The 22,041-nt window shown below is 36.2% G+C and overlaps 1 protein-coding gene across 1 annotated transcript; it reads right to left on the bottom strand.

Annotated features, from left to right (window-relative positions):
• Nucleotides 1-1,727: 1,727 nt before the first annotated feature.
• rasef (RAS and EF-hand domain containing) lies at nucleotides 1,728-21,709 on the bottom strand. The gene is made up of 17 exons (XM_026925872.3): nucleotides 21,154-21,709; nucleotides 17,196-17,342; nucleotides 16,558-16,648; nucleotides 15,194-15,289; nucleotides 14,194-14,271; nucleotides 12,976-13,091; nucleotides 10,913-10,981; nucleotides 10,705-10,786; nucleotides 10,376-10,446; nucleotides 8,816-9,089; nucleotides 7,992-8,123; nucleotides 7,259-7,406; nucleotides 6,871-6,952; nucleotides 6,505-6,619; nucleotides 6,162-6,281; nucleotides 5,941-6,017; nucleotides 1,728-4,946 (listed from the first exon to the last, which is right to left on the bottom strand). The coding sequence occupies exons 1-17, from the start codon at nucleotides 21,522-21,524 to the stop codon at nucleotides 4,847-4,849; spliced, it is 2,169 nt and encodes a 722-aa protein (XP_026781673.3). The 5' UTR covers nucleotides 21,525-21,709; the 3' UTR covers nucleotides 1,728-4,846.
• Nucleotides 21,710-22,041: the final 332 nt, after the last annotated feature.

Genomic DNA, 22,041 nt, shown 5'->3' with positions numbered 1-22,041 from the left:
ACTTTATATAATCCTTTCTATAACGTAGCACATCACGTTTGTGACCTCAGCAAAAAGTCAGCAAGTCATTAGCCAGCATTTCAGCCATGAGCTCTTGTGTTCTCTCCTCGCTAGCATCTTCAGTTTCTGTAAACCATAAGGTGACTGTGTGTTGCGCTAGCAGGAGGGTTATATGACAGCTCTGCATAGAACTTGCTGCTGTTGTAGCTCAACCACCTCAGGTTTCGACATGTTGGGCATTCTGAGATGCTTTTTTGCTCACCACGGTTGTAAAGAGTAGTTATTTGAGTTACCATAGCCTTCTTGTCAGCTTGAACAAGTCTAGCCTCTGACCTTTCGTTAAGGTATTTCCGACCACAGAACTGCTGCTCACTGGAGGTTTTTTGTTTTCGCGCACCATTCTGTGAAAACTCAGTACTGTTGTTGCCAGGAGACTAGCAGCTTCTGAAACACAAACACTGAGATCACTTTTTCCCCCATTCTGTTTGATGTGTAAAAAATTAACTTAAGCTCTTGACCTGCATCTGCATGATATTATGCATTGCGATGCAGCCACGTGATTGGCTGATTGGATAATTCCATGAATGAGCAGGTGTTCCTATTAAAATAACTGGTGAGTGTTTAGACATACCAAACGAAAGGTTTTGTGTTGCGAGAATAAAGAGTAGGTTTTTTGTTTCTTTGGTTCTTTATTTGTCCACCGGGTAACTACAAATAAAGAACTACTCTCTACTGATTTGTCCACCCCTTCCATAAGTCATACTCGCATTCCATATTCACAAATACAAGTCTATATAGTGTAAAAAATCAATTCTACACATGCTTAGCTGACAGAGGTTTCATGGTAATGTGTACTACGTTGGTTGAAAAATGTTGATGCTTCTCAAGATTGTAGTGAGGCAAAAGCTGTTTTAGTCAATCATATTACCACCAATCAAAACTAGTGAAATATGTAACCATAAACAAATGTTACACACATCATTTTTATTTGTATTATTTGTTGTTCTTATAACCTCTTATTACATGATGGCACACCCACAGATTATTGTCAGAATAATAACACTTTGGGGTGTCGTCCTGTTTGTTCTTTTCTAGATGGATCTAAATGAGTTAGATTATTAAAAATGATGAAATGACCAAAATCTAACTCATAGGGCTACAAGATATATTGCTAGTGGTCACCTAAATGTAAACACAGCTTTTTTTTTTTTTTTTAACAGTATTGTCAAAAAATTGATATGAAAAAAAAAACAATGCTTAATTGAAATTAATATATATTAAGTATACAGTAAATATTTCTTTGTGTTGGGTTATGTAAGTTGCATATTGCTATGTATCATTCCATACACATTTTACATATTACATATTACCATTTCATAATATTCACCTATCCAAATATATGCTGAAATCTACTCTAAATATTGAAGATTTTAACAGATATTCTACTTAGTGTAGATTTAATTCACAACTCACAAACTGAACATTTCTCTTGTTTAAAATCTGATGGGAATTTGCTCGAAGTAGAGAAAGGCTGATTTATTTTGTTTGTAGAGAAATTGTGTAAGATTTCTGAATGCTAGAAAATGCACACTTGTCAAAATGGAAAAATTCTGCAAATGTCTGAGAATTGAATCAAATTGGATGAAATTTAAATTCAGAATTTTTTTTCAGTATGAGATTGTGTCACTAGTGTATAATGAGCCCAAACTGCTGTTCATTGACATTTTATTCTTCATTTGTGTCACTGTTACAATGATGCAGGTCAAACAAATAGACTAATTGGCCTTGCAAGTAAAGCAACACATTTCCCTTTCAGTCATTCATAAATCACAGAGTGTGATAAAATGAAAATATGCAACTTTCGAAAACATCTTTACTGTGTTGGTATATGCAATTTTTTGTTTGTTTCAGTAAGAATTGCTTTCTTATTTTCCCTAATTTGCCAGATGCGTTTGAACAGACAATTTTTCTTTGCATGGCTAACAACACACTTTTCCACATTTTTACTTTGGTCTTTGTCAGTTCTACAATGCAACTCTGGGAATACCAAGATTTAAAAAAATGCCCAGTTTGTGGAACACTGGGACTCAAAGCCTTATGAAGTTTGTAATGTCAATTTTGATTGTTTCTATGTTCAATTATGGATTGTTTTATATGTTAGTATTGCCACAATAAAATTCCCAAATTTAAACATTACACTTGTTTTAATATATATTTCTTATTTGATTACGGCGTAGGTATCCCTGCGACACAACAGAAATACGTAAACCTGAGCAGCAGCATACACATTATGGAATTTATGTATGCATTTGTGGCTAATTAACTTATTTAAAAAAAAGGTAACAATAGTTTTAACTTGTAGCTCACTAAGTAACAAATAGCTTCTGAGTAAAACTTTAACATTAGACAGTTCTATTATTACCAACCTAGCTAGCTGTTTCATAATACACTTGAAAATTAGCATTATGAAATAAAAACAGTAAAAGGCAATACAATTTAATGAAATAAAAACCAACTTTAGAAAATAGTGGATTTGAAATCAAACAATCATACAATAATTCAGTTAGAAAATGGCTACATAATTGAAAACATATAAATGATTACATTTATAAAACATTATAGCATTTGAATTATCTTAATTTAATAATGCAATTTTTCACATTTTATTCAATTAAGCATAAAAGGAATTCCATAACACATAAGTTACAAAAAACAGTGTGTTGATCATTGCAAGTAAGATGCACAATATATTAAATATGTAGAATATACAAGAAAATCTAAGCAAAGCAGTTGAATTTAATGATGGTACAGATGAATAAACAAGTTGCTGGCACTTGGTTTAAAAAGTTTTATGGAAAACATCTCACAGTTGCTTTGAATGCGCAGTGGCCGTTCTTTGGTTAGTAAAACTGCTAGAATATTGCAGAAAATCTTCAGCAGGTTATCAATACAATACATAAAATCCATTTACCCTGATTTTTAGTGTATTAATTCTTAGTAAGAATCCTGTTTTAAAAATCTTACAGGTTCTCTGAGCCTGAAAATAGTGTTTATTTAACATTATATTATCATACCGGTATATTATATCCCACTTTCTGTATATTCGTGTGGTCTGTAATTTGTAGAATGTAGCTAGTTTGAATTGATGTAGCTAGTTTGAATCTCCTAAAATAAAATTTAGATCTGGAGCTGAAATCGCTAAGAAAACTTGCTCATTACATTGTAGTGTTGCTACTTGTTCATGTGGTAGTACCACAGGTGTGTCAGTGATGGGATTTGGTTGGTTTGTATGAAAAACAATATCATATTGAAATGTCCTGAACTTTGTTCTAAAACTGTAGCCATAGTTAGCTACTATATCAGTAAATCAAGATTACATGCAAACATTGTTTCAATCAGAACATTATATAAAGGAAATGTTCAAAAATATGTAAGTAATGACTGTCAGGTTATTTCACTGTCCTAGCTAAATAAATTGTAATAATGAAAGTTGTACTTTGTAATGCTTGAATAAAGTAGTTTTTCAGTTAAACAACAAAACAGAATTCTAAACCCTTCAGGTAAGCTAAATTCATGTTGCTTAAATTGAGTCTGAGAAACCATTTCATATAAATGCATAATATAGAATATATGCATGCTACATTTTACTGAATAACAAACAGAAATTCTACTATCATTTCATATAATGATTAGAGTTAATTATCATAAATACAACTTTTACTCCTAGCTATTCTACTTCAGGCATGATTTAGGCCATAAGGCACTAACTTATTAAAGGTTTGCAATTTTTACTAACATCTGATTTACTAACATGTCAAGGAAGGATTGCGTCTTTCATATGTGCAAAATAGCTTGTGTCTGTTTGGTGTGCTTGCATTAATGAACATCGAATTTGGGACGTTTTTATTCTAAGGTGGAAAATACAGTGTAGTGTTTATGCAGATTAAATCTTTTTGAACTTGCAATGTGAATGACTAAACATGAAAGTCACTTCAAGGACAGTAACTGCGTGAGCAAATCAGTACAACCGTAGGGCAAGTGTTAAATTTTGTGTAAGCCTGTTTCCATTAGTGAAGACAAAATGACACCTAGTTAACTAAATGGTATAGAGTTGATGTCTCCAAACAATCAGAAAGTTTCTCAGATGAGATATTATTGTCATGGTGAAGTTGGTTTTAGATTAGATATTCACCCCCTGTTCACATCACAGATGCTGACAGCATTTAAACCTAGCCTTTACATTTACCTCAATTATAGAACACTCTTATTTCTATACACTTTTTTTAATGCTCATATTGTATTTTGAACAGTTTTCCACCTTTATTCGCTGTTATACTTGAGTTTCAGTTTCACTCTTCTGGGTGTCTGAAATCTGAAATTGCTGTAGTTACTGAAAATAAACTCCATATGTAAAAATGGTAATTTCTACCCCTACTTTGCACATGATGTTATTCACAAAATTATTTTTGTAAATAACTCACAACATGCCTACTAGTTCACTGCACATGTAAATGATTTATCTGGGATCTTAATATCAGGGCCTTAGTCTACCACCATGAGAAAACCCTCACTGAACTCTTACAAACTCTATTTGCATCCCTACTCACTGTATAGTGCACTTCTCCGGGTATGACGGAACAGAGTGAATATCCTATATGCAGCACCCTATGTGTAAAACATGAAACTCTTTAAAGTAAAGTTCGAGCTGCGCAATCAGAGGTAGGCTGCAATACAGACAGGCATAGAAATGTAAGGCCTCATACAGTCCAATACACAGGTGGCATCTTTCTGAAACAAGTATTATAACACACACTGCAGGTGTGTTTAGTATGATAAAGAACATGCATTAGGCCCTGCAGCAGCTGGTGATCTTTGTGTTGGGGCTCCCAGAGAGGTTTGGCCCCAATGTTGTGTCCTTGCGTTCATGTGCATGTTTGATAACCTCTCTGTGAAAAAAAAGAAAAAATTTAATATGTGACAACTACTGATGATTGCTTGGCAGCATGGAAAACCCTTTTTTTTCCTGTCATTTTCTCTCCAATTTGGTCTCACCAACACATTAGGAGGAAAGCACTATCTACCCTCTTCCGCATACATGAGCTCACAGATGTTTATGATTGGCTAGTGTCTCTGTGATTGACAGAGGAAATAGTATACCATCCCTCTCACCCAGAGAGCAAGGCCAATTTTGCCCTGTCGACTTCTAGCCACCTGGCATCGCGGGGATTCAAACCTGATCGCTTTGTTGTTTTGCCATTCAGGAAACCTTCCTGAACAGAAATGTGTTTTTTCTTTTGCACATACCTCAACCACAGGTAAAGTTCTAGCAGTTTAATCTCTAGTTAATCCCAAAGGTGTAAAGGGAGAAAAACGCATTTTAAGATTTGATTCCAGCAACAGTATATAATTTTGTAATATTATTCTATATAATTCTATATAATTAATTTAGCATATAATTCTGTAATAGTAGTGTCAAAATATTGTTACTGACAGAAAAACACAATTTTGGCTGTCTTCCAAAAATCAGTCTCAGCAACATCCTATGGGTTTTCCCTGACTGCCACACATGTACGTCATTATGGTTATTTGATTTAAATAGGTGAAGTCTGCATCCAAAATAATCTGTCTTTTTGAATGTTTATTCAAAACCTGATGATAATGTCAAAATGAAAATGCAGTGAAGTTTGTTACAAGACAGCACAATGAATTTATTCCTGATGCTCACAAGCAGACATACTTTAAGCAGATCTGCTGCCCTCATGTGCTGTATAAGTGAAAGCACTTTAATATAGTGTGTCCAGATTTGTCTATGAACACAAGGAATTTTTGTTCTGATGTAATATACATTAAAGTATTTGTGACATGTTAAACTAGGTTTTAATTTTAAGTGTGGCTGGTGGCTGACTATGTGCCTCACTTCACGCACTATGAGTGACTCACCGTGCTAAATGGAGCACTGCCTCGATGATGTTTGAACCATCCTTTGCACTTGTCTCACAGAAGAGGGAGCTGTAAGTCTGTCAAGAACCAAGCACACAGAGTTCACACAGGTATGTACCTCAAACTTTGGCATTTTGTTAAAAATTTCTCCCTAGTGACACACACATTATACACATACACACAGGAAGGTATATGAGTTATATCATAGTGAATCCTCTCACCCTGGCCAGTTTCTCTCCGCAGCTTGTTGAGATGCATTTGACACCACTTTGAAGAGCCTGCTGCCGCAGATCTGTCTTATTCCCTACCAGCATAATGGGGATTTTATACTGGGACACATCCTGGAGATGAGGGGAGATTAAGTCAACAACTAATGTACACTATAACATACAAATGCGATCACTATTGAACCTCCTCACTGCTGGATCCACTTCCTTGATGTATTCATTTTTTACATCTCCATATTGTAGTGTATAAGCGCACTATCGTAAAATCACACACATCGGATTCACAGAGGTTAAAAACGCCAAGCTATTCCTTTAAGGGATAAAATATCAGAAATACCTCTATGGTGTCGACCCATTCTCTCACATTTAGAAAACTCTTTTCACAGGTTACATCATAGAGCAGGAGAACGCCATCGGCCCGTCTGAAGTAGGATTTTGCAATGCTTTTGAACCTGTTGAGAAGGAACCATACTAATTCACATTTCTGCAACCAACCCAGTAAATACAACACATGACTCAGTTAAACTAACTTTAAGTTAATAGTGATTCAAAATAATCTGTTTAAGATGTGTTGTACCTTCAAGGTATGGACTAAAGAAGTGTTTGAGCTATGCTAGGATCCATTTACAGTGGAATATTTTGGGCTACAATGTGTTACTGGATTTGGTGTTAGGGTTTAACTGACCATGCTTCAGCTTCTCACCTTTCCTGACCTGCTGTATCCCAAAGCTGCAGCACCGTCGGCACTCCATCTACCACAAGAGTCTTCATTTGGAAATCAACTCCTTAATGAAAACAAACACAGCCGGCATTTGGTATTTGGTATCTTATCATCGCCTCAGGTCTCCTAACAGTAATACTGATGTATATGTGTATATGTATAAATATACTATGTATATATTTATGTTCTAATGTTCTGACTAAAATTTCAATTTAAATACCAAAATGCTTTTAAAATAAGTTTTACAATCGTATCACTATAACATAAGAAATGTCTGGGGCGATATGACTTCAACTGCTGAGTAATAAAAAGGACATGAAATGTAAATGAGTTGTTCACAATGTCATGTTCAGTGCTCAGTTGTGCTTACCCAGAGTGGTGCTGGTGACACCCTTAAACTCGTTTTTACAGAGGCGTAGGAGGAAGCTGGACTTGCCCACTGCCGCATCACCTGCTAACACAATCTTGTACGTTTTGTCAGATGCCTGAGCCATCACTGCTCTCTCACCCTTCAGTTTCTGTAGGAAAACCATTTAACTTGAACAGAACGTCTTACTGACAACATGTTTTGTTTGTAATATCTTATCTGAGAAGTTATGTACTTCATTGGACAGTACAGCAAATGCAAAATGAAAAAAGGGTTTACTGAGGTGGTGTGGTGTAAGAAATAAAACACTTGGGGGCATGCTCTTATAGGAAGTATGACACATCACACACGACACATTTTTCCATGTTTTGCCATGTTACCGAGAAACCATTAAATCTGTTGTTACCAGAAATATGCTAATATATTACAGTGAGCACATTAATTAAAAACCTGTGATTTTGCCTTGGGACTACAGTCAGAGCTGCTGTTATAGAAAATGAATTAATACCTTCTGCCCAATCAGCATCGAGAACAGAGGTATAAGCCTCGCTATTTATTCTATTTTTTATTTTATCAGCCTCAGAATTCCAATGCTGTTGATTAAGGTTCCTGACTATGTATGATTTCCCTCACATTCAATGGCTGGATAAAGTGTAATGTTTAATTAAATGTTTAACCTTGAGTGTTGTGATTTTAGTGTTTAAGGTCTACGTTGTCTGTTTAAGCTCACTGGTACCTCACTGAAGATGGGTGAAAGACATTTCTTCCCTGAAGCAGTGATGTCTTTTGTGTCGACTGGATTTGAAGTCATGTTCAGGACAGACTCGCTGTCTGATTCGCACCCTGTCTCATCTCGTACTTCTGGCACCTTGAAATACAAACACACACACACAATAAATTCAGGTCAGGAGGGTCAGCAGTTTCTGATCATGAATCCCAAGGCTAACTTGCAATAATGTGCCTGTAAGTGCAACAGCTCTAGAAGTTTTTTTTCTATAACAAACACTTTTTATAGTGTTTTACTACATCCATTACATGATGGTGTATAAAGTTTGCTTCTTCAGTTTGTACTAAAGCTATAGTGCTAATGTTGTTAACAAATAAGGGAAGTTTCTAGCGTCTAGTTAACCTTAAATGTCTTAAAAATGACACTATTTTGCTCAGTAATGCCACAGGTTAATAAAATAGTAGAATATGTCTGTAGTAACTAAGGAGTAAATATACTAAGGAGCTGTTATAGAAAAATAATAAATGATGGGGGTGGTGTGATGCTGCGTAACACAAAGTTACTATCACCACTGATTAATTTCCTAGTTCCTGCTATCATTTATGTTATAGCAGCTATAAACAACCATTCCCTCAGCATCCTCTCCCTCACCATGAAGTCGAGATTCTGGCTTCAAGGTGACTGCAACTGTTTTTTTTTAGGTTCGAGACACATTTTTTTGTCTGTTAACATACCTGTGTGTAATATTGTGTCAGAAATCACATAAGCAACTCTGTTTGAGATAATCATCCTTTGTAGTGTAAACATTTCCCCATCTGTGTGTGTTCTCTCACCTCCGTGTCTGAGGTGTCTCCTGAGCAGCTGAAGGCAGTCATGCAAACTGCGCTTCGAACAATGCTCTCCTGCTCTGAGTCGTAGCCGTTGTTGGAGCGCAGAGTGGACATGCCGCTGTCCACGCAGCTCTCATCTAGACTGTCCACCTCACAGCTGCTACGTCTGCGCATGGGATCACACAGCGCCAGAGCCAAAGACTCACTGTTCTGCGTTCGCAGGCACTCCGCTATCTGCAGCTGCTCGTAATCATCATCTGTGTAGACCTTACAGCACCTGCAGAGCCACAGAAATACTTCAGTAACACAAAAAACACAACCATTTATACTTTTCATGTATCCAGATGGTTTCTTGCTATTCCCTACAAGGGCATTATGGGTGTCCTGCATCATGTAGTTTTGTTCTGTAATCTATTGTGAGATTTCAGGAGTGTGCTGAATATCCTACACAATGCTCTGTTACATGCAAAACTCCCCAATTAATGCACTACATAGTGAAAATCATGTGAATTTGTACATCTTGGGAGTATAACAGCTGCCCAAAACGTGATACCTACCTAAGCAGCCAATTCCTGCAGTGCTGCTGACGATATTTTTGATAGCAATACTGAGTGTTATAACACATTTCTCAACTAGGTGTTTGGCATAAACATGTTTAGTGTTAATGAAATATTAGTAGCATATACACATAGCAGTATATTAACATGCAGTAATATTGTGTGTTATTGTTATATCATTAACACCCACTACTGACATTCCCAAACAGTCCCATATTCTTGAATCTGATTGGTCAAAAGGAGTTGATTAATTTTCTGTAACAGCAGCTCTGACGGTACTTCAGCGGCAATTCAAATCATAGGTTTAATATCAAATTCAAAATACGTTAAATATTAAATACGTTATCATTCCTATAGTAGCAACTCATTCACAGGGACTTGTTTGGTATACGTGTACATAACTCATTTAAATGAATTTTTAAAATGTGATGTTATTTAACAAAGAAAATGTATCTTTTATACGGTGATGTTTTCTGTGAGGAGTTGGTTATTTAACATTTTTGGAAGGAGTCTCCAGTGTTGGCACTTTGTAACACTCAGAGGTAAAGCTGTCACTTTAAGTTTTCTGACATAACACAGCTGTCAAGACTGAGGGATTTTTTTCGATTTCTGGTTTCTCTGTAACACGACAAGCTGCATTTTCTGTCTCATAAACTTCATGAGAGAGAAAAAAAAGAGAAGCCTGGTGAGGTAATGACTTTATATCTGCTATAACGTGAGTGATAACAGGATATGACTTGTCTCATGGATGTTCTGTAATGATAAATGGATAAATAAAGTATGATGTGCTGTTCTTAAACACTTTGGAGCATGCTTTTATTGGAAAACCATCAACTTTGTGGTGGTAACAGTAACAATAAATGTACTTTAAATGTATTTAAAGTGACCACAATGGTAATAGTTCAGTGTAATATCAACATTTTCTATAATGTTTTGTACTTTAAACATTATTTTATGTACTCACATATAACATTTATATACCGTGCCACAGATGCTCCAGACATACCTTTCAAAATATGGGGTGCACATGCTCTTTGTCCTATCGATGGTACCTGCAGGAGACAGTCCACTACCTCTCTGCAAACATAATTTTTTTTGACATTTTAGTCTGCTTTTAGGAGACTGCATGGTTACGCTGTCAGTTTGAAAAACACACTCACACACACACACACACACACACTCCAACTCGCTGTCACACTAATCCCGACCTCCTCAGTGAGATTAGGATGGGTCATTGTTCGAGTGTAATCGTAATCCATCTTCAAACTGAACTTTAGTTTCTGCTTATGCACAACTTTGTGTACAGAGATCAAATGATCATATTCAAGCATTTACCTGATTCTTGTTTTTGCTCTGGCTGTTCTCCAGAGTCATACGTAGACCATCGTTGGTGTCGTGAAGCTTCCTGTTTGCTAACCTAAAGGCCAGAACAGAGAATAAATGAAATAGTGTGCCTTACATTCTATGCTAGAACAAACTACAAAATCTCCTATGAATCATTCTGTTATCTGTAAGTAGGAAAGTTCATATGTCTCATACTTACTGAAGCATCTCAATCTGCCTCTCCAGGTTGTCCCTCTCCTCAGAAAAAGACCTCATTAGGGCTTCATCTCTGCACAAACAAATATTAAAATGATTGTCATTAGTAGATTATGAATGATACTGTAATACTAGCAACACTCTTTCACTGTTTTAATTATTATCCAAAACCCATTCAATATTTAGATATAATTACAGCTAATATTTGGATAGTAAGATTGCAACTAGAATCAAGAATCTTACACCTAAAGGAATACGCCTGTGTTTTTAAATCACTAATCTCTAACCTCTATTCACCGCATCAGTAGCCTATGTTTAATAACCATGGACAAGAATTTCAACAAGTTTCCTTGTACTGAGAAAAGAACGGAAAACCGGTTTACTGGAAAGTCTGCTGGGAGATTTAATAAACGTTTAGTGGGAAAGGTATTTGTAAAGTAAGCTCTAAATGTGTATAATTTGCCATTTTAGAGGGAAGAATTTGGTCAACATAGAAGTTTCCATCTGACTGCACATGAATAAAGCAAAACCTTTATTAGGAAAGAGGAAGTAACCAGAATGACCTTTTAGTCTGAGTTATGCCAGTGGTGGAAAGGTGGATTAAACTACATAAAAAGGCTTTCTCTCATGTCTGTCATACTAAGATATTTGTTTTTAGACTGTAATATTGCGTTATGTGTGTAGCAGTCAGGGAAAACCTTTCACATGGTGAAATTTTAATGTTTTCTACTATATATTGTAATGAAAACTGTAGACTTTCCTGAACTGAAATGAACGAAATGTATACATAAATATGGTTACTCCCAAAAGAGAACAAAAAGAAAATTAAAATTTTAAAACTTAATTCCAAATGTAGGAGCTGGTATCTGATTACAAACTGAATTGATTAGACTTATGTCCATTTTGCTAAGCCAGTTTGCCTTTATATTTACATTAATACTAGGTTTAGAGTAAATAGTAGAGTTTACAGTAAAATTCTTGTCCATGGTAACTATATAAACACTACAGATGTAGTAAAGACACTGTAATATTCCTTAAGTAGTAACACACAGAAACCGTGAACAAACACAGACCCACTGAAGCAGGCATTCAAATAGATCTCGGACTTGGTTGCTGAGCAACAAGGTCACCAAATTCCTTAGGTGTGTGGCGTCACTCCAGGATATCCTGCTCTTATGATGCTAGAACAGCAAACAGCAGTGGGAGTGGCCAGACACTGATAGCGCACAAAAGGATCACAGCCTGGATGTGTGTGTGACGCACTGAAATTTATCCCTCGGAGTTTACCTAAGAACTAGTACTTCTATAGTAACACAACACCACCTTTACACTCTTCTCTAACCCCTGTTACAACTTTGTATCACTTTTTTTAATACAATTTTTTTTTTACCTGAATCTGTTAATGCACTTTTCACTTCAGTAACTTCACGTATTACATTCTAAATCTACACTTTAATAAGCTGGTATACCTGCCCATTCGTGCAACTATCCAATCAGCCAATCATGTGGCAGCAGCATAGTGTATAAAATCATTCAGAAACAGGTCAAGAGCTTCAGTTAATGTTCACATCAAACACCAGAATGGGGAAAATGTGATCTCTGTGACTTTGGAATGTGATATGGTCTTCTGTTGTTCTAGTCCATCCACCTCAAAGTTGGATGTGTTGAGCATTCTGAGATGCTTTCCTGCTCACCACGGGTGAAAAGAGTGCTTCTTTGAGTTACTGTAGCCTTCCTGTCAGCTTGAATCATTCTGGCCATTCTCCTCTGACCTCTCTCATCAAAAAAGGCTTTTCCATCCATAGAACTACCACTCGCTATGTGCTGTTTGTTTGTTTGTTTTTTGCATCATTCTGTGCAAACTCTAGAGACTGCTGTGTGTAAAATTTCTGAAATACCATCTGGCATAAAAAAAACATGCCACGGTCAAAGGCACTGAGACCATGATTTTTCCCCACTCTGATGTTTGATGTGAACATTTATTGAAGCTCTTGACCTGTATCTGCATGATTTTATGCACTGCACATACATCAAGAAATTGACAGATATCTCAAAATGAGCTCTCACCGCTCAAGATTGATGCTCTGGTCAGTGAGATCACTCTTGAGGGAGTCCAGCTCACTCTGCAGAAACGCTATGTTGGTGTGTGACTCCAGCAGTTCCTGCTTTAGCTTCTGGTTTTGCTGTGACAGACGAAAAAACAAACAAACAAAAAAAACCCACTTTTTTTTTTTGTATCCCAATTCTGGTTCTGTAGTCCCACTATACTGCATGGTTTAAGTAAAGAATATAACACTGTTATAGAAAAACAATCAACAACAGAGTGGTGTGCTGCAGCCTGATAAGAAGTGAAGATACTCCCAAAGTTCATTATTTTCCTATAACATAGACAGTTGTTTGGGGATGTTTCCTTCTCAAGGTGCAAATCATTGAGTGGAGATTGTTGTAATGAACCATCCAGTCAGGTTTTTTTTTTAGATCTGATAGTAACTACTGACTTCGCGTGGTATTTAGCACTCATGAAAACTGGTATTACTTTTGGAGCAAACTCGGCTAAGTCATGGAGGTCTACACAAACGGCGTGTTCACAAAGATATTAAATATTAAACCTGATATTAAACATAAATTCATTTTTACACAATGACCAATAAAATATAAAATATTATTTCAATCATATTGCCTGTCAAGTCACATTAATGTGAATTTATTGGAAGAAATCAAAACCATGCAATGACATTAAACATGGATTTTTCCACATTGCAGTGTCCAAATGTATTCAGTTCCTAATCAGAGCCCCCGAACAACAAAAACACGCTGTAAGAAAAGTGGATTAAGACCTGGTGTGATCTGGAAAGCCCACACCTCTTCAAGAGGGAAGCTGAATGAGCCATAACACAAAGGAGAGTCCTCATGTCTGGTATCATGTTTACACTCAGGCCTAGAAACTATGCAAATTATAGGGTGGGAAATGGAGTAGAGGAAAATGGACCACACCAGACAGAAAAGGTCCCAAATGTTCGTGTATGGGTGATAATTTTTTTACAGACTTCATTGTAATAAAGGCATTTTCACCATTGGTTATAAGTCAAGGTGAGCCTGTGTCCATTTTTATGCACATTCTTTTTAGATTGCTTAACCTGTGCAAAATGGCTGCACTTCCTTTAGTACATACTGCTCTAAAACATGTAGTGCAAGGAGGATCCCATGTCCACAATGAAAGAAAAACCCCTCTGGCTTTAATTACTGCAATCTGATTTCCAAGTAAATTAAATAATCTTGTCATACCAGGGTCAGCTCATTATTCTTTCGCTTCAGTGCTATGTTTTCTTCTTTGAGGCTGGTGCTCTTGTTCTGGTCTTCAAACTGTGAAAGAGATCAAACTTCAGCCAGTTGCTTGTTTATGACATTAGTATAGCTTTATTAGCAAAAATGATAACTCTGTAATGATGATGCATACTGTGTGTAAACTACTGTGTATCTGTTAGACATTGTAAAATATTGTGAAAAAGTCTATAGTAAAACACAAATCCATGCTAAACATTTTGTATGATCATTTTTTTGTACACAGCCTTGTGGTTTGATATAGAGTTGCATTCCAAGTAGTAACTAAATAAAGTGCTACAGTGAAATGGTGGTTCCCCATTAAGAAAGGAGTAAAACATTTAGGGCTTGCTGTTGTAGGAAAATAATCAAAGACATGGTGGTGTAATGCTGCCCGACATGAAACAGAGTTCCTGTTATCACTATGAAGTTGATTATTTTCCTATAACAGCATATCCCTATGTGTTTTAATCCTCTTATTCCAGAGCAATTTGCATGTTGCAATATTTTATTGATCAAAAAATGATACATTATAATATTTATTCATTTTTAGATACATTTAATGTCGTGGAACGTCCCTAGTAGAAGTAAGCTCTTCTGTTATCACTTACAGCTATAAACAGTCCTTCGCTCACCAGCCACTCTCATCTTTCTCTTTTAGTTAATAAAACAAAAAGCTGCTTGTCTGAAAACCTGTGACTGTTACAAAGTGCTGACAGCGGAGACTCAAAAATGCTAAATAAATGTCTCGATTACACACGTTTTTAAAATGTGGACCATCTGCCATGTGTAAGTTGTTACTATAGAAACAATAATGTATTAGAATAAGCATATGAATAGAAAGCTACTTTTAAAGCTGCTGTTATAGAAAACTAATCAACAACGTCTGACCAATCAGAATCGAGCATTCAGCAGTGCTGGTGTCTAAACTGAATTTATTGATGGTCATGAAACAAACTCTCACCATCTGCAGGGTGAGGACCTTCTGCCGTAACTCACTCAGCTGAGATTCGTGCTGCTCTTTCATAATGCTCAGTGCTGCCTCTGCCTTCTTAGACTCCTGACGGAAACAGAAGAACAGAGAGACTATGAAAATTCACACTTCAAATTCAAAAATCTTTTCTCTCTATGTTTAACCTTTATCATATTTTTCACAAAAAAAAAATATATATATACACTTAAACTGGAATTGTGTGGCTGTAACAGAGTGGGGTTGCTTCAGTGCAAATGTTTGACCTGATCTGTTCCCAAGAAAAATGTGAGAAGGATATGACTGATGTAAAAAAAAAAAAAAAAAAACTACAAAAGAAATTATGAGGAATGCGTTTTCATACATTACATTTCCATAAATTTAGCTAGAAATTCGGAGAAAAGAAAACTACTCGCACTGCTGGAACATTGCTCATGATATAAATATCACATTATCAGCTGTTTGTTTTAACTTTTTCCCATGACGTACTGGACTCAATGTTACCGGTTCACTATAAAGCATGGAACACGTTTTACAAGATTAAAAGTCCCCATGTTGAAACTTTTACCCCCCTTATTGCTAATACTCATTCTTTTGTTTAATAATGCACTGAAATAATAACTGTAGTACATACTGCCTCAAGTACAAGCTGTAGGAAAATAAGCAGGTACTGTACAGTTCTAAGCTATAAATTAAATAAACATGGGTCAGCTGATAAGTGATGGGCCAGGAACAGAAGTTAAAGATTAGAAACAGGGTTAAGGACATGGGCAGTGTTGACGTCTGCCCAGGTTTCTCAGCCCTGAAAACTGCTACGCCGTAGATAAATAAAGATCTGGAGCTCATCCAGAAAACTCACATGACATAAGTATTTACCTTACCAGAGCAGCATGAATTCACCTGTGCTCATTTAGCTGTTATGTTATATAACATGCCAAATACAGGATCCATGGAAACAGCACAAAAAGTAATCACATTATAAAGTTATATCAATGTAAAAACACAGATCAGAACAGGATCATTACCTGAATAAAATGTTTACCTATTCACAATGCTATACTAATACGGCTTTAGCAAATATGCACAACTTCTGTACAGATATGTGAAAGGGAAACTTTTTGTATTTGTGTGACATATTTTCAGCCTCAGTGTTATCGGCTGATGATAGCTGGTTTGGTCTGAGGGAAAGCTAGAACGTTCTCTAATCACTTGTTTTTTTTAGGATAGAAATATATCAAAAGAACAACTCAGAGCTTCTTGTCCTCACGTTTGAGCAAACTGCAGCACACAAGCATGATAAATGAACCTAAACACACTAAAGCCTGGATTTTTAGAAGTGATGGTGATACTGTACCGACCTCCATGCGTGTGTTTCTCTCAGTTATGTGAATACGCTGGTCCATCTCCTCCTCCATCGCACTCAGCTGAATGGCACTCTGGTCCTGAGCCCTGCAAACACGTTACACACAGTTATACCTCAGTGCTCCTGAATTGTCAAATCTGATTGGTCAGAAGGTGTTGATTAAATTTCTATAACAGCAGCTCTGACAATAGTGCTGGCTGCAAGATTTATATTAAGCTTGTTATATTTTGCCCCATTAAACATCTGAATATCTGTTCACAGCATAGTTGCCTTATTAAAAAATTGTTACGACATAATATATTTAAGTTAAACTCAGTAATATTGCAGATATTCATGCGGTATATCTGTCTATGCAATGTTGTGAATGCAATTATGTAATTTTGTCTGAGAAATATTTATTATAATAGCTTGCTGTACACACATCACTGTACTACTGTGGCCTTGATTAGCATTATTTACCCCATATAATACATTAGTTACTCAATTGGTTAGCCCACATAACGTCTTCTTGTTACGTTCCTTTGGTACTAGGGTTATACATGTATATCAGTATAATACAACATTTGTATATGTTCAAGTTTTACCTGATTAGTTAAACTGTCGTGACATTTTTATGTGTATGACTATGCATACCTTTTGGCAGCCAGTGCCAGACGCTCCATCTCTTTACTCTGGAGTTTGATCTCCCTGATGAAGTTTAGAAGGACTTTCTCATACTGAGGAATCATCCTGGTCTCGGTCAGACTGATGTTCTGGTACAGAGTCGAAACCTGATCAATTCTGCACACACATTGATCAAAGAAAGTGAATAATATTATATGACATTGTTCCATTCTTACAGCTCTGTAGTTTACTGAAGATGTGGAAAAAAAATTTTCTTAAGAGAAAATAATGGTTCTAAAATGAACCATTAGTCAACTCTAATCACAAATGTGTTATACTGTACTCCATGTCACAAAGTAACCTTGAGAGCATGCTTTATACCAAAAAAAAAAAGAAGCACCATGACCTGTATATGAACTCTGTACTGGTGCCTAACACTATCATCCTTATGGTGCTTTCCTGTCCTCTGTTTTCCACTATATCATTATAATTCTGCAATACGCTGTGGTTTTACTAGATACAGATTAAACTGGGAAAGAATTTCCAACAGACGAGCAGAGCTCTGGGTATAATCTCTCATGGAGTCACTGGAATACATTAGTACACCTGTGTACACATGTGTGACCTGCCCTAACTCTTACACAATGAACATTTTAAAGCAAATCATAAACGTGGTGGATAAACAGAGCTGTCATGAAGTGAATAAAAAAATGTCCCCAAAATAGTTGCAGTAGTTTAGAAATAACTACTGACTTCACTGAAAATAATTAATTATTTTAGGACAGGTAAAAATAATAAAAGAATAAGATTGCAGAGTTATATATTAACAGTATTTTTGTGACTATCACCAGTCACCTGGAAAAGAACCCCACAATTGTTGGTTTAGAAGAAACACATCGACACGTTGTTTAGTCACATCGCATTAAATCATCTTATTAATTTTAATAAGGATACAGTAGAGTACATATCTACCAAATTCTCATCTCTATAAAGACTCTAAAGGTTTCAGTTTAGCCAAAAGTAATAAGGCAAAGATGTGCATTAGACTAATGCTGAGTTATGCTGATTGCCTTGACGCAGATTTAGCTCAGCTCCAGGCTTAAGGCATTTTTAGAATACCTGATTGATTGCCTCCAACCCGACTACATCATAAAACATACAGAATGAACATTTTATATCAAATCAAGCATACAAACTTGAGACAGATAAGGAATAAAACACTTTGGGCTGCACTGTTATAGTCAAAGTAATCAACAATGGGGTGGTGTTATATGGCCTGACACATGATTTGGACAAAGATACTGTTTCCACCCTTAAGTTGATCATTTTCCTAAAACAGCATATTCCAAAGTGTTTTATTCCTCTCATACCACAGCAATTTACCAACAATTATAATTTTTTTTAAATGTATTAATGAATGGCATACTTTTAACCACTTTTCTGTTGGGCCACTCAACAAGAACTGAGCAAGTAAAGATGAAGTGAGTGACAGAAAAAGCACCAAGAAGTCCTTTTGCATTAAGGAAAAGTAAAACCAAAAGTTGAATCTTTAGCATAACTTATTCCAAAACAACCTACATCCCATAAATAAAAAGTCAACATTTTTATCAAAGGGAGTATAAAGTATTTGGCTGGCTAAATTTACTGACTCATTCAGCAAACAAGTCACGATGAGTTTACATACAGGTGTGTTTCATTACAAAGAGTTTCTTATGACGTTATTACGTAATTTATCACACCCTTACTAAATGTATTATTTTTCCAATTCTCAATGGAAAAAAAAAAATCGTCAGATAAAATTGTTGTGGAACTACAGCTGCTGTCATTACCATTTCTAATTTATCATTGTATTATTTAGATTTCAGTAGGACTATCCTGGAGAAATTAATGTTCATTAAAAATGTTAAGAAGCATAGTTGTTCAGTCATCCAAATAATTTCTACTACTACTGATGCACAATTTTTTTACGCAAAATAATTACTTGTTACTCGAAACATATAGTCTACCCAACAGCATGGACGTCATGCTAATGATTTATTAAATACATTTAACAGAAATGTATTTAATAAATCATTAGAGTAATGTCCATGCTGTTGGGCAGACTATAGTCTATATGATATTGTTATAATGTAAGGAGTCGACCTACTGTGCACTATACTGTATATTATACTGTCTGTGTTAATAGTCAAAAATGAGTTGCTGACATTGACATGTCACGTGTCAGAAATACAGTGTTTAATTACCTGTTATAATGTTGAATAACACCAACAGTGTTTAATTGTTTGTTATAATGTTGAATAACACCTACTGTGTTCAAATAAGTCTTACAATTCTGAATAACATACACCGATTAATTAACTCTTATAATGTTGAATAACACCTACTGTGTTCAGTTAAGTTTTATAATGCTGAATAACACCTACAGGGTTCAATTAACTCTTATAATGTTGAATAACACCCTATGCTGATTAATTAACTCTCATAATGTTGAATAACACCTGTAATGTTCAAATAACTCTTACAATGTTGAATAATTAATTAACTCTCATAATGTTGAATAACACCCTACACTGATTAATTAATTTTCATAATGTTGAATAACACCTACAGTGTTCAAATAACTCTTATAATGTTGAATAACACCTACAATGTTTAATTAAGGCTTATAATGTTGAATAACACCTACAGTGTTCAAATAACTCTTACAATGTTGAATAACACCCTACACTGATTAATTAATTCTTATAATGTTGAATAACACCCACACTGTTCAAATAACTCTTATAATGTTGAATAACTGAACACATAATTATTAAAGTGAATTAACATCTACAGTGTTGAAGTAATGTTCACTATGTTAAATTAACTCCTACTAAGTTTTTTATATTCATTTAATTGGTCAGACATAAAATGTTAATGTGAATTCAGGACTGCAGGTGGTCAACACTAAAGGGGTGTTTGTTGAACACAATTCCTTTTTTCCCAACTTGTCTAACAGGAATTTACCTACAGGATTGAATTCCAACCTAAAGAGATGAATTCACTCATTACTGAACCTAACATTAAGGGTAAACTTCAATATTCCTATGTTGAGTTCACAGTGTTTACTCGGCCCTAAGTGTGGAATTATTGGGTTTTTGGATACATCCCCTTCTGAAAAAAAGAAACAACCACAGAAATTCTAATGGTTTCCACTACAAATACCATTACAAACCACCAGCTAACCATTAAAACCATTACCATTAGTGGCCCTTAGTGGTATCCACTAGATATAACATGCCACCAATAGAAGGCAACAAATTACCAGTACAGACCCACAGGGACCGTTAGAGTTTCCATTAAAACCAATACAATTCCCAGTATAACCACTAAAACCATAACCATTACTAGTCCTTAATGGTATCCACTAGACACAACATGCCACCAACAGAAGGCAACAAATTACCATTACCATTACCATTAATTACCTTTACCAATACCATTAATTACCCTTACCATTACCATTAATTACCATTACTGGTCCTTAATGGTATCCACTAGACACAACATGCCACCAATAGAAGGCAACAAATTACCATTACCAATAATTACCATTACCATTACTGGTCCTTAATGGTATCCACTAGACATAACATGCCACCAACAGAAGGCAACAAATTACCATTACCATTACCATTAATTACCATTACTGGTTCTTAATGGTATCCACTAGACACAACATGCCACCAATAGAAGGCAGCAAATTACCAGAAGAGACCCACAGGGACCATTACAGTTTCCATTAAAACCAATACAATTTCCATTATAACCATAACAAATTCTATGAGGGTTTCTATTGTTTTGTTTTGTTTTGTTTTGTTTTTTGCCCCCAGCAGGGTCGTGTTAGACAGAACTGCACATGATTACAGTGAATTTCACACTGAATGTGACTCTTTAATACTTCAGTGGATAACTGCTGCAGAAGTGTCTCTGAGGTGTTTTTCCTCACCGCGGGATTAGCTTGCTCTGTTCCCCGAGCCGGCTCGTGAAGTCCTCCCAGGCCAGTGCGAAGTCCTCTGCACTGTTCACCCGCTCGCTCAGCTCTCTCTCTTCACTCGACAGGCTGGACGCGGTCTGAAATCCGCGGATAAACTCGTCCATGTTTATCGCTCCGTCCTCGTTCGTGTCCAGCTTGGTGAATATGTCGTCGATATCCGCCGGTCGCACGCGGAGCTCCGAGCACATCTGCTCAAACTCCCATTTCTCAATGACGCCCGAATTGTCGACATCGCACGCGCGGAAGAGCGCGCGGAGACTCTCTTCATCGCACGCGCCGGACTCCATCAAGCGCACGCTCTTCTCTCTGAGGCAAAATCCCATGCACAGGTGCGAAACCTTCTTTAAGACATGCTTACTTCCCGGAAACAAAGCCAAAGACGTAACCGTCTGTCAGAAACGACTTAATGAGTGACTGTTAGGATCTTTTTAAAACTTTCTGCACTCCCGGACAAGTTTCCTTCAGACTCCACTCAGCACACCTTGCGCGCTCGCGACACCGCTGACGTTTACTCAGCACAGCGCGAGCACGCAATCTTAACTCGCGCTAAGTAAACAAGATAAATGTTAAGCAGCACTTAGTCAAATATGTGTAGAACTACTCAGGCACAGGTGAAAACACTACTGAGTGAACACTCAGAGCTGAATTAACACTAATAGTATTGAAATAAGTCTTGAATTTACAATGAGTGTTTAATTAACCTTGGGGTGAATTAACACTTACAATGTTGAATTGTGGCACTAGTGTTTAAGCCCATCCTGCTGGAAAACAACAACAACAGAAACCGTCACAGAAATTCTAATGGATTCCACTACAAATACCATTACAAACCATCAGCTG

This window comes from Pangasianodon hypophthalmus, chromosome 8, assembly GCF_027358585.1.
Source record: "Pangasianodon hypophthalmus isolate fPanHyp1 chromosome 8, fPanHyp1.pri, whole genome shotgun sequence".
Lineage (NCBI taxonomy): Eukaryota > Metazoa > Chordata > Actinopteri > Siluriformes > Pangasiidae > Pangasianodon > Pangasianodon hypophthalmus.
Note: the sequence above shows the minus strand (reverse complement) of the source record. Positions and strands in the feature narration are given on the sequence as shown.

Coding starts and splice junctions, on each gene's coding strand:
- rasef (XM_026925872.3), bottom strand. CDS start 21,524: ATGGGATTTTGCCTCAGAGAGAAGAGCGTGCGCTTGATGGAGTCCGGC. Junction 10,447..10,704: donor AGAGCAAAAACAAGAATCAG/GTAAATGCTTGA, acceptor TTATGTTTGCAG/AGAGGTAGTGGACTGTCTCC. Junction 8,124..8,815: donor GAGACACCTCAGACACGGAG/GTGAGAGAACAC, acceptor TTGTATTTCAAG/GTGCCAGAAGTACGAGATGA.